The sequence below is a fragment of the Eumetopias jubatus genome, unplaced genomic scaffold (genome assembly GCF_037043125.1).
Source record: "Eumetopias jubatus isolate StellerSeaLion01/CBP00866 unplaced genomic scaffold, mEumJub1_p1.0 scaffold_1, whole genome shotgun sequence".
In the NCBI taxonomy this organism is placed as follows: domain Eukaryota; kingdom Metazoa; phylum Chordata; class Mammalia; order Carnivora; family Otariidae; genus Eumetopias; species Eumetopias jubatus.
The window spans coordinates 6,003,233-6,024,194 of record NW_028274807.1 but is presented as its reverse complement, the minus strand read 5'-3'; the positions used below and the strand labels follow the sequence as shown (position 1 = coordinate 6,024,194).

The 20,962-nt window shown below is 43.1% G+C and overlaps 1 protein-coding gene across 1 annotated transcript in view; it reads right to left on the bottom strand.

The window, feature by feature from the left end:
• DSCAM (DS cell adhesion molecule) overlaps nt 1-20,962 on the bottom strand; it is a 672,449-nt gene that overhangs the window by 20,680 nt on the left and 630,807 nt on the right. Inside the window, exons 28-30 of the mRNA XM_028126500.2 lie at nt 13,466-13,496; nt 6,638-6,753; nt 3,185-3,334 (exon numbers count right to left, since the gene is read on the bottom strand). Coding sequence (XP_027982301.1) covers nt 3,185-3,334; nt 6,638-6,753; nt 13,466-13,496 — 297 coding nt within the window. The remainder of the gene's footprint in view (nt 1-3,184; nt 3,335-6,637; nt 6,754-13,465; nt 13,497-20,962) is intronic.

The following is a 20,962-nucleotide window of genomic DNA, read 5'->3' as shown; positions in this document are numbered from 1 at the left end:
TGGAAAACTAAAAAAATAAATGCCTAGTAACATAGCTTCTATGATGCAGTCATGATAGTGTGAAAACAACATATTGTAGATGCTCTCCTCAAAACTAAGGAGCTTCTACATTGATGACCCCATCCTAGCATCATTAGAACAGAGTAATAATGCCATCTGCAGCTGAGGAAACAGACTATAAAACCATCTCGGCAAATGCGCCCAACTGCAGTGTGGAGAACCAGCCGCATGGGACTGAGATGACAGGGGTGCACCATGCGGACACCGTGACAAACTTGAGGCACAGGACTGAGATGACAGGGGTGCACCATGCGTACACCGTGACAAACTTGGGGGCACAGGACACAAGTGGAGAGTGGGCTCCTGCTGGGGGTCGTCTGCGGGGCGGGGGTTTGGATGCCCATTCTTTCCACTTCTAAATGAAAAATGGGCTGTTCTTAGTCCCTCCTCATGTGGTTCTGGAAGGAATATTTAATGAGAAAATGATCCCAAAGATCTTTTACTAATAGAGAATGTTGTGCAGATGCTAAAGGAAGAGCTCTGCTTTTTATTTTTTTGAATTAGAGACTGATGCATGCGTTTGAGTAGATCTACCTAATGCTTGTAAACACTGTTGGATGAAGTTCATCACAAACGAAGGAAGCAGCGTTCTGTAAGCTGTGGTTGCTTCAATGTGATGTGATCATCAGGCTGAACCCTGGGGTGAGCATCCCAACACTCTCAGAATGAGGTGCAAACTCACGAGGCTGGCCCAGGAGGCCTGGCGACTGGGCCACCTCTTTCTCTGTCTATGCCCCCTCCCCCCCTTCCCTGTGGCCCACTGCAATCCAGGGATGCTTCTGCCCCAAAAGGCCTTAGGAGCTTTTCCCTCCTGTTCCCTCCACCTGGCAAGTCAGCTCATGGCCACGGATTCGTGTTCCAAGTAGCCTCTCCCATCACCCCCCAAACCCCTCCTGACTCACTATCTCACCATTTCATCATTGTCTCCTATTTTTCCCTAGTTCTTTTAGGTAAAGGAGAAATGCTTGAGTTCTTTGTTTGCATCTGATTCCTGCGCTAAGATGAAATGAATGTCTTTTTGCGTCTCATGATGTACTCCCATCACTGGGCCATATGGCAAGTAAAACCTTAGTGAATATATTTGAGTCTGAATGCATGCATCCTTGCAGTTCCCCGGCTATGCTTCTAGAGTTACAGGTGCGAGAGACCCAGACATGCTGCCCCATGGGCCTCCGGGCCTGCCACTTGCCTCTTGCTGCCTCTAGTTTCTGTTTATGACCGACATTCACATCTCTGCTAATATTTTGAATGTCACCAAATCAATGTGTCCATTAGCCAGGTAGGGGTGAAATCATGCAGTTGGGAGCTTCCCAGTGCTTTTCTCCTCTATTTATGGCTGGCCTCTGTGCATGGCTCTGCCAGTCGAACATTGAAGGGGAGGTGGGAAGGCTTGCTTGTTTTACCTGGCAGAAAGAAGGCATGTGCTGTGAGTGTGGCAAGCTTGAGAGATCCTGCCCCACTGCACTCAGGGGCAGGGACACACATAGGTCTAACACTTGGGGAAATAGTTCTCCAAGAGGGCTCCAGACAATCAGCATCAGAATTACCCAGAATGTCTATTACAAGGCGGATTCCCGGGCCCAGTGGATCAGAACCTCTGGAGACAGAGCCCTGGAATGGGTGTTTTGGACAGACATCCTGGGTGATCCTGATGCATCTGAGTCTGGGAACCACTGTCTGGGCATCTGTCCTGTTTCCTCTGCCTCCTTCCTATCTTCCAGTTAATGTCTCTATCAGCTTCCATGCTGCCTGGGCATGGAACTCTGAGGTCAAGGATCCATCCATTTCAGTACCCCCCGCCCCCCCGGTCTATAGGCTTTCTCTCACTGAATACCAACCAGTGGCTCAGAAACCCATCAGTGCAGCAGCCTACATCCAGACCCTGGACCAGGCAAATGATGATGGGGAAGCCAGTGGCGGGAGAGAATATCAAGGGCCACGAAGCGGTTTCTAAGGGCAAGGCTCTCGCTCACACCCCCTTGCAGAATTAACTCTCACTCATGGCCCGTTTGGCTCTTCAGTATGTGCTAATGTCATCAGGGAAGGAAGGTGGTGAGGTTAGACAAAAGGGGGAATAAAAGATTTCTTTAGCATGTTCTTGAAGATAATTTTTCAGATGAATTTCACTAACAGTTGAAAGCTTTTTCAAATTACAATGTTATTAGGAATCAACTGGTTTGATTCATGATGCTCGGCGCATTTCACAAATGCCTTTCAAGTCAGAATTTATGAAAAACGGCTTTTAACATTGTAATATTTATTTTTCTAATTATAACACTCTGAGAATGTAAATTTTTGCGGAGTGATTAGAGATTTAAAAGCTAGACATCAAAGCTTTCAAAAAGATAATCGGGACATCAATTTCTCAGTCTTTATAAAGAGATTTAGAAACAATTTCAATTATGAAGGAATAAGAATATCTGATTAATAAGCTCTAGATACATATTAGGGAATTTAATTTCATTGCAGGAATTAATTCCCATATATTATGGATGCAGATATTAATAACTAAGTCAAACATAATCCCCGGATTAGTCAGGACTACAATTTTTCTCAGACAGCGTGTGCAGGAGAAAAGCATGAACTCCAAGGACAGACAGACCCACCGTTCAATCTTGGCTTCGTTATGCATTATCTGTACAACTTTGGGCTGTTTACTTAACTTCTCTGAGAATCCATTTCTTTTTCTACCGGTAAAATAGAGGCTATCATATCGATTCATACCTATTATAAGTAGGTACGTCACAGGGTTGCCTTACAGATGACATACACGACATAAGCTTTTTATCCTAATCCTGGCACAGAGTAGATACTCACTAATGTTAATTACCTTCCTCTTTTCCAGTGTCGTCCAAATTAAAAAAAAAAAAATTACCTCTACCTGAAATTTCTAGCACTTTCATAGTAAATCACTACCAAGGGTTATTGGCTTCAGCTGACACAATTTGAATACCAGCTCAGATCCAACAGTAAAAACTCACTGTCCCAAAGAAAACTACTGTTGTGTGTATTTGTTTCTCAGGCGTGGGGCCAATGAGCCCCACCTCCGTTTGACAGGGACAGAGCACCCATGTCTTGTCGGTGTTGACAACACCCACACGGTTTGCGCTGTCTGACCACTTACTCGTTCCCGGCCGTGCGTCCGAAACATCCACCAGGGGCCCGGTGGCCTGTGACACTGACTGGTAGTGGACTGTGTGCGTCACTGTCAGGGACTTCTGTTTCGCTGCCTCCCCAAAGTCAGCATCCGTTAACAGGACCGTGGAGCGATCGTCTGCAGAATAGCAAGGACACGGGAAACCGGACACGTTTACCCTCTTTCCGTGGCTCCCCTGCTTTCTCTCCCCAGGTCCTTGTGTTATCATTCATTACAACCGCAATTTACGGCCTCATCTAAAGCAGCAAAAACCACTGAAAATTCAAGTGCCACATTAGAACCACGGGAGAGTGTTAAAAGTGTTGGCTTTGAGTGAAAGAGAATGACCACAGAGAGGGTCTTCTCACAAAGCAAACACTGATTTGGGGAGGCTAGTTGTTGCTGCTGCCTGTTTAAAAGAGTTCGGGAATTCTGTATTTGTCAAAGGCTCACCTGAGTTGTCAGCAGGGAAGCCGGCACCACCCAGGGATGGGGCTGCTGCTGCAAGTCAGCTCTGTTTGCAGGACTAGAAGAACACCGCTGCCACAGCTGTCTACACTTGAGGGGCTCTCATGCTGAACTTGGCCAATGCTTGGGGCGGGGGGGAGGTGCGGGAAAGAGAAGGGCTGGTCTTCAGAGTTTATTGATTCCTCTATTTTAAAGATTCTGATGTATGTTCCTTTCCTTCCCACCTCTTCTAAGCCTCAATTACTCTAGAACATCCTTTAATTGATTTCTCAAAATGACTCACTTGTCAGATTTCCAAGCCCAGTTGGCATCTGAAGGTTAGGGAAGCAGGAGCCTAGGTTCAGACGAATTAGGAGCATTTTAGTGCTTGGGAATGGAAGCTGTTGGTTGAGCTGTGTGTCCTTATTTGGTTGTCTCAAGATTTTCATTACTTTGTTGTGATACTTTTCACACTTCCTTAAGAACTCTTTTACTCCAAGGGAAGCTTCCGTTAGGATATATGGATATATTCATACGTTTTCAAGCACTGCAGCCTGGGATGCTGTTCATATGAGTTTATCAGTCAGCTGGGACCACGCTGCGGTGTGCCTTGACACAGAACGGTGATGTGAAAGTCATAAACAACACAGTTAGACTTCTGTGTCCAAAAAAGGCTCTGAACAGAATGAACCTTACAAAATCCAATTACTCAGGCTCTGGCAGGAGAGGAAAGCCTCTTGAAGTTAGAATAAAATTTCTTGGCAGGGAAATAGAAGAGAGACTGCCAAGGTGTCTGTTGGCATCCTGGCGTGGGATGCAGCGCGGGCTGGTACCACAGCAGGATCCGGGGCTCAGTGCGGGGGGTCACGCCGCAGCCTTCCCCTGGCCCCCAGACTGGGTGGCCTTTCTCCAGAAACAGGTTCTTACAATTGGACCTGGCATCAGAAGCCCAACATCTACGTTCGTTTTTCACTAATAATACTGGCGTGTTCTGGTTTCCAACACTTAGCCCTGCGGAGAGCACTCTGGATTATCTTCGGGGCTAGGGTACAAACTCTTAATGGGAAATTTCAGGTGCCTGTCAGTGTGTGAGGTTAACCATTCATTCTGGCTGGAAATTAATGGCATTCTCCTATTGGATTCTTGTAGTCAGAGCCCAGAGTGTTTTAAAGCATCACATTTCTACTGCCCAATAATTAGAAAATGCCATTGACCAACTGTTAAGCGTCACCAGGAGGTAAACGACTCTTGGTGATCGATGATCCTGTGAAGAATAGGACACATCTCCGGTGAAGGGCAGTGACGATGGACAGCCTGGGATGCTTAGGCCAGCAATGACTACCTATTGTAACCACCATGGGGACAATGATTAACAGGTCTGATGAGGAACATTTATAGAATGTTGTAACTATATTATAAGGTCAAAGGAATTATATTTTGATTTTTGAACTGATGTTTCAGAGGAAATCTTGGTTTTTATGCCCAACCTATTGAGTTCAATAAAAGGGATTCCAGCTATACTCCTGAAAGGTAAAGGTGATCAAGAACAAAGCCTGGTGCTTTGTCCTGATGGGAGCTATCGAATAAAATCTTATGTATTTTAGGATGAGTAAGTGAGCCCTCCAAGAACACAGGTAGTATTTAACTGAATTTAGTTGATTGAGGGCCACACTGGGCTTGACCAACCTTCTCCAAGTGCTATTATGCCTGAACCAAACTTAAAGCCAGCAACAGCAGCCCAGACCTTAGGACTTAGGAACTTTTAAGTCAAGATGTCTCTGCTGTACTATTAGAACATAATCATGCAGGGCGGGAGACAGGAGCAACGGAGATGTTCTGCCAATGTGGCCATTTCCACTGTTTTTCTGGCAGGAGGCTTCTAGCGTAGGTGCCAGGAGTGCGGTAGTTTTAGCCAAACCACAGGATAGGGTTGCCCTGGGACCAAGTGCCAGCAAACACCTTCCAGAACAAACACAGGGCAAAGTTTGAAAAGGGCCAGACTGGGCAACCTGCCTTAGAGTCTGTCTCTATGGATACTGGAAAGCCGAGTGATATTTCTAAGGTGAGGGCTTCTGGGAAGTAGCTTGTTGATATGGAAGCAGGTGGTGACAGTCACAGGAGCCTAGGCTGGCGGCTGGGTGGGGGCCCTGCCCTGGTTCTGCTCTAGTCTAAGTGACCTGCAAGCTATGTAAGCTCTCGGTGCTCCAATTACAAAGTAGTATCTTTTTCCTATGTTGATTGGGTGGGTTAAATGAAAGGATGCACATAAAGTGCTTATAAAAGTAGGTGACATTAGAGAGCCCTCAGTAAATGTTAGCTATTCTTCTGATCGTTATTGCAATGGAAACATAAAGTCTCTGATTCTGGAATAAATAGACCTGTGTCAGAAGGCAGTATAGAACAGCGGATTTTGAATGGAAAGGGCTGGAAAGAGTCAAGACAGCAGGGTTCTGGGCGAACCAGACACAGAAGTTCTCCAGGTGAAACATGGATCTGGGTGTTTCCCAAAGCACTGCCAAGGACCCCATCCCAGGGTGTGTGCATGGTGCTGAGGGATGGGGAAAAGGCAGCCCATGCAAAGACACTTGTTTGTTAAATACTAAGTAGAGTTTAAATGTTTTCTTTAATGAAGGCCTTATTGTAGCTGAAGAAGGCACTGAGTGAATTTCTAGGATGGGGCTTTAGTGTGTGGCCCTTCTAGGCTTATTTGATTACAGGTGTTTGTTCTTTGGAGAGGCACCAATAGTCTCTGCAGGAAAGATCCAGCATGGATCAAAGTTGGGGAGCTCCTGTCTCAGGTGACCTCTGAGCTACGTGTAAGTTCATTTCCCCTCCCACATTTGCTGGTATTTATTATTCTCCTCAATAACAATTACCTCCCTTCTACCTTTGCTTGTGTAGCACTCAAGACGTTCCCATAACTACTGGGGTTGGGGCTGAGAGGGCACAGCTGTGGCAGCCACATTGTGTGAAGCCACGAACAAGGCACCTTACCGATGGTCTCCATTGTGTCTCTCTCTTCAATCAAAAGCTGAGCCCTGGGTATGTCAATGTGCATTCTCAAGGTCTGTTGTTGCTTGCTCAAGGTATCCGAAGTCCGGGTATTCTTACTAGGGATAAAATAGAGGGGATTCAGGAACAAATGCAGTTCAGACTTATATGATGCCAACAGGTGCTTATACATCAACTGGGTTTGGTATCCAATTATTTGAATACCTTGTGGGGAGGGGAGGGGGGAAAAAAAAGCAAGGAAGGAAAAGGGGATAAGGAGAAGGGAAAAAATTTTTTTCCCTTCATTCAAGTGATATTTACTAATATTAAGCTTCAGCAGTCAGTTGTGAGGCTCAAAGAATGAAAACTGTCAATAGGGATTGGTTCCATATTGATAGAACCTTTGGAATTTCCCTTTTCTTATGTAACACTAAGTAAAACCAAAAAAAAAAAAAAAAGTGATTCTTAAACCAACAACACTTTTATTTGTCAGACCTGAGATATTCCAGGGATGGTAAGGGAGGAAGCATGCGTGCTGGCTGCCCATTGGGTGGGGTTTCTACTAATGGATTTGTATTTACATCTGGTGTCGTTTTATTTTTGTTCTAGTAACAAATCATAAACCTTGTTAATTTCCCTGACACTAGTTTATCCTAACTGATATCATATTTTAGAATTAAAAACAAAACCCAACTACTGTAAGAATTTGTGTACCAGAAAATTACTCTTAGAGCGAGCTGTCTTCTAGAAGTAAATGAAAATAGGTAGTAAAATGGCATAGGATAATCAAATTCAGTTACAGCCTACAGAAAAAAAATAATCTGCATGTTTCACAAAAACACAAAAAAACTCCCACATCACAGGAGTGATTGTGCGGTCTTTACAGAGTTGTAAGGATTGAGAAGATTTCAAAATAATGTATAGTTGACCCTTAAAGAACACGGGTTTGAACTGAATGGGTCCACTTACATGCAGATTTTTCTCCATAAATACAGTCTGGTACTGTAATATTTTCTCCGCCTTATGATTCTCCTAATAACATTTTCTTTTCTCTAGCTTATTTTATTGTAAGAATGCAGTATATAATACATATAATACGCAAAGTATGTGTTAATTGACTGTTTATGTTATGGGTCAGGCTTCTGGTCAACAGTAGGCTACTAGCAGTTAAGTTTTAGGGAAATCAAGAGTTATAAGTGGATTTTTGACTGTATGTGGGGGTTAGCGCTCTTAATGCCTGCATCATTCAAGGGTCACCTGTGTAGTAAAACAACTTCTAAGGAGCAACAATCATTCAGAATAATTCATCAATGTGATAAACTATGGCATCCATAAATCCAGCTCAACAGTTGCCAAAATCTACTTTGGGAAAGATTTCTGGAGCCTACTTCACTGGATGATTTACCTCTGTGTTAGTTACTTTTGGTAAAGAACAATAAGAGGATAGTCATACTACGTCTTAAATGTTTTTCTTCTCAACTAAGCATTCTCCAGGAGTCCTAGGTCCTTTCTTGTTGATGAGGATTCATCTACCCTTGAACCCTGTAGCTGAAGGAATATTAATAATCCAAAGGTCAAGTTCACTCAAGAACCCCTGTAGACATTTGCATGTTGAAGTCTGTGTTAATATTCCAAATACTTTGTAATGGCCCTTCCCTCATTTGAGTCTAAACAAAACAACCTACAGAAACAACAGCTTCTAAGAGGTGCGTCATTCCTACTTAGGACTTGATCTTGAACCAGATTTCTTGCTCTGCAGATAAGTAACTGGGTTATGTAGCTAGATCATGCTAATTATGCAGAGCCCAAATTCAAAATTTGGCCTGAATTTTTCACATAGTCTATATACTTTTTGAAATTATTTACTTAACTATGCTTTCATTGTGTGTGTGTGTGTGTGTGTGTGTGTGTGTGTGTGTGTGTGTTTTAAAGCAAAGATTCAAATACTTGTATAAAATGAAGAACATTTTGGTGACTTGGGGGTTGCAGTTTAGACAAGCTCTATTTCCACAAAAACAGATGGGGAACTACTCCTCTGTGAGTATCTGAAAGGTCTGTTTAGAAACTCCGCTAGGGACTTGAGCTTGTCCTTGCACCAAAAATAGAAATGTGAGCTAGTTCCTTCTGCTCATCATGAATAGTTATGAGGCAGTCAGCGGCTGCTCTATTAAACACTATGAACCCGAGCACAGACTATCCTTAACAATAAGGGGTCCACTGTCAGACTGACACAGGAAGCATGCTAAATAGCTACTGTGCCCCACTGCAGTGGGCACGAGGACTTAGAATATGATTGAACTTCATAAACAGAGACAGTCAAAGCTGGAAGTAAATTTCTCCTTCTCCTTGAAGGCACGCTGTCAAGCCCTGTAATGGAAAGGCAAGAACATGGCCCAACAAACCTTGAGATTCAGGAGCTACTTGTTCCTCTCTCCCTTTGCATTGCTGTTCCCTTTGCTTAGAAGAAATGCTCCTTCTCCCCATCCCAGTGGCCAAGTGGCTGGCTCCCTCTCTGGCTTCAGGGCTTGGTGCAGGTGCTGTCTTCAGTGGAGCCAGATTGGCCCAGCTCTGGGCACGGCTGATGCTTCTCCTCCCCATCCTCTGTTGAATCTTGTTTCCTCAGCACTGAATACTCTTGAGCATATGTTTAATTGACTTATCTTGTTTGTGATCTGTCTCTTCCACTGGAATATGAGCTCTACAAGGGATAGTTCCTTCCGTTCTGTCCCTGTATACCCTTGGAACTTAGAGCAGTGTGTGGCCAGAGTAAGTGCTCAATAAGTATTTGCTGAAGCTTGTTGAATAAATCATGTTGTTTGGGGGGGTTCAGTGGGAGTGAGTGACAAGTCCCAGAGGCAGTAATAGCCTTCTCATTTTAAAGGATTATTAGGTCTCAACTTTTTTAATGTGGCTGACATAGTCTATAATCTATGGTTCTAGGAAGGCTGATTCTCTAAAATTATAACAATTGGTCATTAAAACAGCAGTAAACCCTATCCCCCCCCCAAGAAAAACCTATTTGAGGAAAACTCATTTGTGAAAAGATTCTGAATGTGTTCACTGTAGAAACAAAATTGCATCTTTTTTATGATATGGGATCATGCTAAATATGTTAGTTATTATTGAAATATCATCTTCCACCATCCATTTGCCATCTGGTTGTCTGATTAAAATGACAAAGAGCTGACCCTCGTTCACCAAGGATTGTATTTCCCAGCTTAGCCAATAAATTACTTGCAGTTGTTAAAACTCTTAGTATTTCCTTAAGCTTTGTGGGGCTGGGAGGGGACTGATGAAAAAGTCTGCACATCACCCACCTTCCCAAATGTGACGTGAAGCATTCCGTAAGTTTAGAATAACTGTAGGGTTATCAGGACCTCATTATAATAGGTCAGTGGTTTTTTTTTTTTTTTTTTACCATTTGTCAAAAATTTGAACATCAAAAAAGCTAAACTTATTTAAGTTCTCAGTTTGAACCCTTCTCCACCCTTTTCCACTTATAGCTAGCTCTTAATAATACTGGTCTTTGTATATTAACCACGTATTGGCTAATGCCTCAGAGCAGGCTAGTCTTACCTCTTAGAAGGCTGGTATTTTTCTTTAAATTATTTTCACATAACCATAAAAAAGGAAAACCCTTTCTATTTGGGCATGGTGGGTGAAGTCTCTCTTCTCTCTCTCTCTGTGGGGGGTGATCTGCATGGGTGAAATAGCGGAATGTGCAGATGCACAAAGCCCAGCGACGGGAGATGGGAGATGATACCTTGTGGGGGATACCCTGGCACCAGCTTATCTGTGTTTGTCCCACAGTAGCATCTGCCTTCTTGGCCCTGGGACAGCTAATCCCACTAAAGTATGCAGATACATTTTTTGTGGAACATGGTTGGAAAATAAGTTACCTTCACCAAGATCACAGAATGATAAAGCTAGGAATATTGCAAATTGTTATTTTTAGATGAGGAAAGTGGGGCATATGAGGGAAAATGACTTGCCTAAGATCACAGAACCAGCAGGTGGCAACATGAGGCCTACAATGTAGGCCTGTGGTTCTATGTTCTCACTGCACCAGGCTGCTATGTCCTCAATTTCCCACTCAAGCAGCAGTGAAGATCAGAGACAGCAGTTCTGTAGCCTTCTCTATACCAACAGATATGACTTGCCCAGATTTTCTAGACCACATTCGAAATACGGTTGGCCCTCAAATCTCCAGGTAGGTGACAGGGTCTTTTGTTGCTTGGCCCCATTAACCTGCCAAACTTAGAGTGAACTGACTCTTCATGATTAAAAGCATTGCGTTTGCTTCTAAATTAATCCCATAAAAATCCACCTATTTGAGAAGCTTGGAAATTCTCTTCTTTTCAATCACTGTACCCTCTGGAGGAAAACCACCTCAACCACCTTAAGTGGGAGTAATTACTAGTTTGAGTGTTCCTAATTTCATATTGGCAACTGTTAACCTCAAATACCACTATTAATTCCTGCTTTACTCAAGAGGTGGTCTTTCAACCACAGTGATTGACCTATTAATGAAGAAGATGCTTTTTGACGTCTTGCTTGGGGCTAATAAGAAGGGGGAGGGATGCATTCTAGGACCTTAGAGAAGCTAATACCAACTCATCCTAACCAAACAAATGTTGAACATGTCAGAAAACACAGATTCCAGTGTCACGGGCTTTGGGCAGAGACATGATCCCTGGTTGAAGAGTGGCCAGAGGAAGTGGCTGGAAGGTCTCTGGGAGGGCTGCAGGACCCAGGCTGGGGTACAACCCAGTGAAGTTGGCTGGGGTGGAGATGGGGATGGTGATCTGTTATACGGGGCAAAAGTCATGCCCAGTCTGCAGGGAACATTTGATGGAGCTCTAGACAGCCATTATCTCTAAGCTGTGCCCAGTATGGCCAGAATATTTTCAAGAGAAGTCAGAAAGCCACAATTTTATATGTAATCTCTTAGGAGGGCAAGTGATGTGATGAGCACTGGGTGTTACACACAACTAATGAATCACTGAACACTACATCAGAAACTAATGATGTACTACATGTAAGCTGATTGAACATAATAATAAAAGAAAGGAAAAAAGAAATCTCTGTTTCTAAATGTCGTCAATGAATTCATATTTTTAAGTCTACATTAGAAAGTTTATTTTATTTGCTAGATAAATTACTATAAATTGAATGACTCTGGCTTGTTTTGTTTTGTTTTGTTTTCCAGATCTTTTGTCAGATTTGCTTTGCACAGGTGCATGTGTGTTTGGCTGCCTTCCACGTGACCACAAAAATGTCCCAATACTTGCTTAGCAAACAAGTACAGACTTACATTAGAGCATGGACTCAGAGCATTTCATATAGATTTTCATATTCTCCTCATGCAAGTTTGATCTAGAAGGATGTGGTCAAAGACCCATTATGAAAGATACATTTTACAGGCCATTTGCATTTCTGAGTTCTCCTCGGAGGTCTAGATTCCTGCTAGCAGCTATCTATTTGACACTTTCATTGGACACTTGGAAAGCATCCCAAATTCAACATGACCCGTACAAGTCTTTTCATTCCCATCAACATTTCCCTTCCCCTGTCCTAAAAAAAAAAAAAAAAAAAAAAAATCTGTACCCTGCATCTATCTTCCTAATTCCTAATTTTAGCAAATGTCACTTATGTTTATTTAATTGCTCACTCCAAATATTTCAGAGTAATCCTGAGTCCTCCATATCCTTTACCTACAATGCACATAGTTTTAAAACACGGTATGGCCAAACAAAGATGTCTGTGTAAAATGTAATCAATGGGCCAATGGCAGTTGACCTCTGCCTTAGGTCTTCAAAGATACTGGTGATATGGGCTATGGGCTCTTCGTGAATAATAAAAAAAAGTACCAATTCTATATGCAAAGATGGGGAAGGATGTTAAATCCAACTGTGGTGGGGTGGGGAGTAGGAGAGACCCCATAGCCCATCGTTTTTTTCTCCTACAGTATCCTAAAATGGCAGCACCATTAGGGTCCCTGACGTTTTTCTTATCTGATTTCCAGACTCTGATTATCCTTTTTCGCTTTTGGTTTAATCATTACAATACAAAAAAGGCTTAAAATGTAAATACTGGGGTGTCTCCTACAGCTGTGAACATTCACTTACTTATTCAACTACCACTAGTCATTCATCAACTATAGTGCTGGTATTTCTAACATGAGGATGACATATCAGGCTATGACCTCCAAAACCAGACAGTGAATAGATATTTGCAGCAGAAGTTGGTGAGTGCTCTAGTGGAGGGGTGCTCAAGGTGCCATGGGTGCTGAGGGCAAGGAGAATCTTTCTTGATCAACCCGTCTCCTTAGAAAAGCACAGTGCACAATGCATTTCCTCTTTTTTTTTTTTTAAATTTAAATTCAATTAGCCAACATATAGTACATCATTAGTTTTTGGTGTAGTGTTCAGTGATTCATTAGTTGTGCGTAACACCCAAAGCCTTTTTGGTTTTCTTTTCACTTGACTAACTGTTAAAGAAGAAGGCTCAACCTCAAAGGTAGTATATTTAGGTGGAAACAAAACCAAAGCTACTTCCTTTGATGTGCCTTTTTATTCCCAGCTTAACGGGAAACATTCCACTGGGTGAGTTTGGTCAACAAGACAACTACCTATGGCATGTATAAAAGTATATTATTTGGTATATACATACCATATTAGGCATAACATGGATTTCTGGTACATAGAATGGACTTTATGTATCAAAAGTAAGATGTGCTATCAATTTCAGATAATTATTTAAAAAGCATTAAAGCAAGTTGGAAATTATTCTTTTAAACATGATATCTGAGATGGTAGGTTTTGTTCTTACCTCATGAGCATTTCAGCTAAACTCTTCGCATCTGGGGAAAGAAAGTCAATATTAGTACATGATAAACAACTCATTAACATTCACTTAGGCATTTATAACAAATATTCTACAGAGTCAGATGACAACAGCCATTTTAAAATGTAAATGTAAATCCATATAGCACTACTAATAACCAAAAGTTTAGTGGATTCCTTATTTCTTCTACATGAGAGAATATATATATATTTGAAATATATATATATTTGAAATGTATATACATATAAACACAAATATACATTTCAAAAAAAGCATAATACTCTGGGATCATAAAAATTCTCAGACACCTGCTAAAGTCTTCTTACAGTGTATTTATTTGCCTGTTTTTGAAAACCCAATTTTATTTTCAGTAGTCAGAAAATTAACATTTTGAAAGCAGTTTATTTATGTAGTACACATTCTACTCTTTTTGTTATCAAAATATCAAAATTTAAAAACATATGACATTATAGATCACTTTAAAAAGGCATTATTATAGAGCTGTGAGTTCCTTAGGTTGATCAAAGAATTGTATAAATGGCATAGCACTGTGTCTAGAAACTCAGATGCTTATTTCAAATTCCGAAGTAAAAATTTTCTTTATTTTTTGTCTCTGAGGACATTGTTTACTAAGACTTGGTTACCACCCCTGACAAAAGAAATTCTGTCTAAAAATGATGTGGAAAAAAATTTTCTACATTTTTGGTGGCATTGCTTTGAAGTCCTCATCTCCCTTAAAATATACTTTGTTTTTCCTTTTACACATTTTGTTCTAGCAAGAAATGAATGTTTGCTTTCTTAGAATACAAAAGCCCTCTTCTTGCTTTTCTTTTTAAAAAGTCTTGATATTAAATGTAGTATTCAATGAACAGAACTTTCTGGAAATGGATTCAGCAATGTGACTGGCTCCATAGGGGAGAAATGCAAATGTTGGAGCATTTTCATCTCATCTTTCATCTTTTGGGGGCCGACATTTAAGTGCAATCATTGTCATGTCGGGAGCAGCATGGGATTACCGAGGGGGCGCGGGCAGTCACAGGGATAACCACCCATAGGCTGATGCCTCCATGAACCAAAGCTCAGTTTTTCAAGTCAGCCATGCCAGCTCCCACTGGCAACCTCACAATGGGGCCCTGGTTTTGTGCACAGATGGGTTCAGTCTGGGAAATGAAACAGCTCTCTTCTACCCCACCCATATGGTGAAGCAAAGAAAGCAAACCAGCTTTTAACTTCCTAGTTCATGTCTTTGAAACGACCAAGCAGACATGAGTTTCTTCTCTTCCTGAATGATTTAACACTTGCAAAGTAAATATATATATCATGCCAAAAGCGTGGGATTAATTAGCTCTATGTAACAGCCAAGCAGTGGCTAGCCCAACAGTCTAAAAAAGAGGGGGAAATTTAAGGAGTACACACTGTACTTCAGCTCATGATTGGAAGGTAATTCAGTCTCCAGCATCTTCAGAATGGACCTGGTTTCCTTATTTTGCTCATTATCATCATGCTTTTTCTGTTCCTGAAGTCAGCGCAGTTTTCTCTCTCATGATTTTTTTCATATCCATGTGCTAAGGAATTACAGCATCCAACATGTGGGAAAAGAGCTCCCCTCAAATACTGGCATGCTCTAACTGCAAGCAGGTGTCTTCACTGTGATTAAGCTGGTCCACAGCTGCCTCCACCCTGAGCCATTTTGGTCCATGCTTCCCTACTCTTATCATCTTACAACACATCCCTTTCTCTTTCTGTCTGGTTACTATGTCCTCCTCCTGATTTCATCTGAAATTGTGAGAAAATTCTATTAATTGAAATTCACTTCTGTGAGTTTGCTCTTGGGAGTCGCTGGTGGAGTTTTACTCACTGTGATGGGGGCTCGACAGCACAGGTGGCACCGGGTGGGGACTGTGTGCGAATGTCTTCTGGGAGTGGACACGGGGTGGGCCACGGTCACAATGGAGCACACACTGGGAATCTGGATTGTGCCAGTCTCTGCCTGGGAATTATCATGCCCTCCTTCAGGAACCAGGAAATCGAGACCCAGATACATTCCGTAATCTGCTGCAGCTGAGCGGGAATTCATAACCAATGTCTGTTGGTTCAAACTTTTTTTCCATCACTCTCCTTCAGGTTCTTTATACATAGAGTGGGATTTGTGTCCTATCCTCAGGGGCACACAGAGCACAGACACCTAGCGCCAGCTGACTGAGGGAGATGATCCCAGGACCATCTGTTTCAGGTTGAGTCAATCTGGAAAGATCCAAGACTGCTCATCTTAAAGGGGGCATGGGACTTGGATAGCATAGGATCCAATGGGAAGAGAGCTCCATGGCACAAAATCAGTGTGCACTGGAATTTGAGCTCCTTCAGGAAGCAAGGGGTAGGTCAGTTTGACTGGAGAGAGAAGTTTCCAGGAGTGATTGTGAATTGGGGTTGGTCAAGGCATAAGGAGTTGAGGAGGTGTGACTTTGTGTTACTGGCCATAATCTGGACCAAGAAGAGGAGTGAAAGGAGAGCAGAGGTGGTGATGGGTGGGTGTGGGTGCTGTGTACTAGCATCGGTCCATCCAGAGTGGGTGCAATGGGGGCTGGGGACAGGGACTTGGTGGCGAAGGTGAGAGTCTGGGAGGGTTGGCTGTAGTGAGCATGGGGGCGGGGAGCACTTGATGCTAGAGCAGATGGATGGTGTCTGCAAGAATTTGGACTGCTGGGTGTGGAGGGGACCAGCAGAGAGGCTGCAGGGAGTCCAGGGAAATGGCAAGATTGAGGATATGCGGGGCTGGATGTAGGATAACACAGCGACAAGCACAGGAGTCTGAAAGGACATGGAAGCAGCAACGTGGGTGGTGCCGAGATGCTTGGCTTCAAACCTACCGCAGTACTTGGCCATGTTAGCGTAAGCTGTGGGACATGAGGTAAGGCCGTTCCGGGCAGATCTGGAATCGAGTTTGAGAGAGATGGCAGGACTGAGATGGGGTCCAGGGTCTTCTTCATATTCATGTAGGGATCGTGAAAAGAGATGACAAAATTTCGGACACACTTTTGTTTAGGGGTGAGAAGAGAATCTGGGGCAAGTGAAGAACACTTTTAGAATCATGGAATCTTAAGAGCATGAAAGAATCTTCAAGTCAGCGCTGCAGTAAATGTTTGCCTCCTTGCCACAGTGTCTTGGGCAGATATTCAAATGAGCTGGGCCACCGAGCCTTCCAGGGAGGGCTCGATGCTATTGCCACTCTTACAACGCCCCACCTCCCGCTCTCAGGTTTGACTAGCTTTCAAGTCTGTTGATCTGTCACCTCCACATGTCCCCGTGGGACCTTTGCTTTTTTTCTCTCTGCTCAGTTCGAATTTCATGATGAGTCAGCAGCCTCCTCCTTGGCCTCCCCACCTCCAGTGTGTCAGTCCTCTAAGTGACATGCACCTGCAGGAAGGGGGATGGATCTGAAACACACCCCTCACTGTGTCACACCTGTGCTTTGCAACTCTCAAAGGGACCTCCCTGCCGATAGGACTCGGAACAGAGCAAGAGCCTTCGCATGCTGGTCCCAAGCAGTCTTTCCAGCCCTGCTGCCCCTCACGTCCAGCCTCTAGCCCCCAGGTTCTCGCTCTTGCATTCTCTGCAGACCCCATGACAGGGCTCCTGGAAAGCTTCCTTTGTTACTGCACCACATGCAGATGCGACTTGCCCTGCGCAGCCTTCCAAGCCCCCCAGGTGAAGTTGGTGCCTTGGTTCTCTGGACCTCAGGCACCCCTCTGCACCGTGTCCAGCACAGCCTTCTGCACTTGACACGGTGGTTTCTTGTTCCCATGTCCTCTCTCCAATGGCCGAGTCATCTTCCTCTCCAGGCTCAGCCCAGTCCCTGCTAGGCACATCAGCTTTTCCTGGAGATACAGTTCCCTGTGGGAAACATCATTCTGCTCTCGTGGTGAGAGCCCTTGCTGTGATTTCTACCTGGACATAATGAGGACACCTGGAACCATTCACAAGCCATGCGAGTATCTCCTTGCTGATGCAAGCCACCTGTCTCTTTTCCAAGTTGAAGTTTCTAATTTTCTCAATCCCTCCTCAGGTAGCATAATTTCTAGGTAATTCTCTTCCTGGGACTCCCTTCTATGAAAGAGCTGTGATTTCTTATTGTCCTTTATTAAATAAGGCTGAGCGCAGAAACTGGTCATATTTTGATATTCTCTTTCTCACACACCCGTGAGGACACGATCCTCATTATGTGCGTTGCAAATGAATTTTTACAACTTATATAGAAGGTTTTACAATGATCCCTTTTACATTTTATTTCTTTGGTTCCAGCCTTTCAAAACTCTTCAAATTTGGAGTCTTCCCGCTAATACATTAGCTTTCCCCCTTGGAGTTCTGGCACCTCCAAAATGGGCTCAGCCTGCCCAGACTTCAGCCTGGTACTCCTTTATTAGTCAGCCGTGTCCCAAAGCAAGTAGAATTTGTCTGGGCCTCTGCTGCTCCCTGTAATTTCCTGATTGCTCACAAACCATCCTTTCTATAACCTAAACTACTTTATTTCAATCTGTAATTTCTAGAATTTATTGTTTTTCACAATGGGTATGGAGTAAAACTAGTTTGCAACACCTTTAATTTGATTGTTCAAATATTATCCAGAAAGATTTTAGGATTATGTCTGGAAAACGTTTGTCCAGAATCCTAAGACATCATCCTTTGGGGTCTAGGGACCAGTACCATGTGATATCCTTCCTAAGAATTCCTGTGGGAAAAAAAATCTTCCCCTTCAGTGTATTATCATAGCATTTATTGGTGTCCATAGTATGTTGCTTATCATTTAGAATTTGTGTAATACTTTGTTGTAAACATGCCTTCTTCCCACTAGCAAGAGATCAGAACTATTATTTTATTCAATTTCCCTTTTTTTTGCTCCCATAATGACTAGAACAGAGCAGGTTTTGAAATAATAAGTCAATTTAAATAATCAGGGGCTCTGATTATTTTCTTAAGCTCCTCCTTCCTTCCTCCTTCCTTCCTTCCTTCCACTCTTCCTTCCATCTTTCCTTCCTTCCCCCTTCCTTCCTCCTTCCTTCCTTCCTTCCTTCCTTCCTTCCTTCCCTCCCTCCCTCCTTTCTTCCTTCCTTCCACTCTTCCTTCCATCTTTCCTTCATCCCTTCCTTCTCTCCCTGTCTTTCTTTCCCTCCCTCTCTCCCCTCTCCTATCCTCCTTCCTGCTCCCTCTCTGTCCTTTTCTTCCTTTTTTATAATTCTTGCTCCACATTTTATGGTTTGAATAGCACTTCTCCTGGTGCACATCAAAGCAAGACAGACATTGAGTCGTTCTTTCCACCTGCCATCTGTTAATATGAGAACATCATCTCAAGGCTTGTTCTTGCTAAACAGCCTCTTGTGTAGCCTGTCACATTTCCCCCCCACAAATTTCAGCTCAATCTGAGATTTAGACTTTGTGACAACTTTCCTAAAGTCCTTTTCTACTCCTGCATATCCATCCTTGGCTCTGTGTTTCCCTGTTAATCTTCTGGGCTGGGGCGTGATAGAGAAATATCACCAGGATATTTGGAAGGAAGGGGTTTCGAAAAATAACGTTTGCTAACACTCTGAATGTGCAAAGAGTCCTAGCAAATGGTAGCTGGAAGGAGAATTTGGTGATCAGAAGGTAACTGGTCATCTGCCTTCAGGAGAGCATTTGAGGGGTGGGAATGGAAGTGAGACCATGAGGATTCAGGAGCTGGTGAGAAGCGATGCAGCTGAGTATAGAATTGTCTTTCAATAATACAGAGAGAAGGACATCAGGTAGAAGATATGGAAGACAGAGGTATTGAGTATAGAGATAAAAAATGAATAAACCAAATATTTTCCATGCGAAAAAAAAATAAAATTATAAAGTAGCTGTTGATTCTGTGTTAATATATCTTCTGACTCCATGTTTCATTGACAACACCTTCAAAGTGAACAATATTGATGGGATGTCCCATTTCTTTCTTGACCATTCCCAAATCTGAGGAAGTTTCATGGAAAGAGAACTGGGGTTGGGCAGCAGCAAGCTGGGCACTCTCTCTCGCTCTGTCCTGGTATGTAATTTTGGACAAGTTCCCTTAAGTTTCCATATCGGCAAAATAGAGCATAATATAATATCAAGTTTACACTCTATCTTTTTGCACTGCTGTGGAAAAACAAAGACAGGGTAGTGTAGAGTTAAGCTTAATGGAAGAGGAAGAGGGTGAAAAAGTAGATATGAGTCCTCTATCGATTACTGCATGATTCAGTGGGCTCTTGGAAAGAGGCACCCCTGTTGGGTAACGAGTACTATAGCGTGGTCTCGCCCAGTTCCCATGTTCTTTTTGTGGACCACTCTTCCCATCGGGGTTCTACACACAGCGCAAAGTTCTCATCCACCAGGCAGCGCCGCCATGTGCCTCGGGGGAGCACAAGGCAGGTCTCAAGCACCACAGCTGTACCAACTGAGAGTCTGAGCTGATCATATTTTGCGTGCCCAAATGTTTCATTAAAAAAGAGAAAAACCATTCATGGCCACACGACTACACTTTCATTTCTGAAGTTCTACTTAGGTGAAGTGGAATATGCTTAGGTTCATACTTCTGTTGGGCAGCGACTTGCACACACCCCCCAAAATAAAAACCAGCTTGCGAGTAGCAGATTTTACCTAGCTTTACTATCTATCAAGAGTTCTTTGCAAACCCCCTGACATCAATCCCTGCTTTTCTGTGGAATTGAAATGGGTCTCATGGGTCTCATAAAGTAGCTCTTTTCGTAAGAGCTTTGAGCCTGCATTTATGTTTTTTCACCAGATGACAAATAGGACTTCCAATCATCAGCATGCTATGAAAGGTGATCCAAAGACCACAACTCAATAAATATCCAAAAAAGAAAACAATATATACTTGCACTCTAAGAAAACTGCAAGTACAAACACGAACCAACTAGAACACCCAGGCGGGGCAAGTCGCCAGAGCTGACGCCAACTCTCTCCCTCCTGACTACCCGCTCTCTGTACCTCGCTCCACTGGTTGCCCTTGGCTTGGCCCTGCTGCCATCTTAATGCTCCTTTGCTCCCCACTCTGACACAGAGACCCCTTTTACTCAATTCTCCTATTGCAAATTTGGAGTTTTGAAAGAATAATTTTATTAAGAAATTAAGGCTTAAAAAAAGAAAAAAAAAAGAAAAGAGGGAAGGAAGGAAGGAAGGAGGAAGGAAGGAAGAGAAATAAAGTTTCAGAGCACATGCTTCTGATCTCAAATAAACCACAGTTTGGACATTCATTAGCTTGGTGAAGAAGTCTCTACACTGCTCTTCCTTTAGATTATTAAATTCAAGCGAATTTTTGGTCTTACAACTAAAGAAAGCATTTAGCTCATTTGCAGAACAGATGAATGGGATGTTGGAGCTCAGCAGATGCTGGCCATCCCTCATGGCCCGTCCCTTCACCTGTGCCCATGTAGAACCACGAGGCCACATTCTCTCTGGGAATGGCCTTCC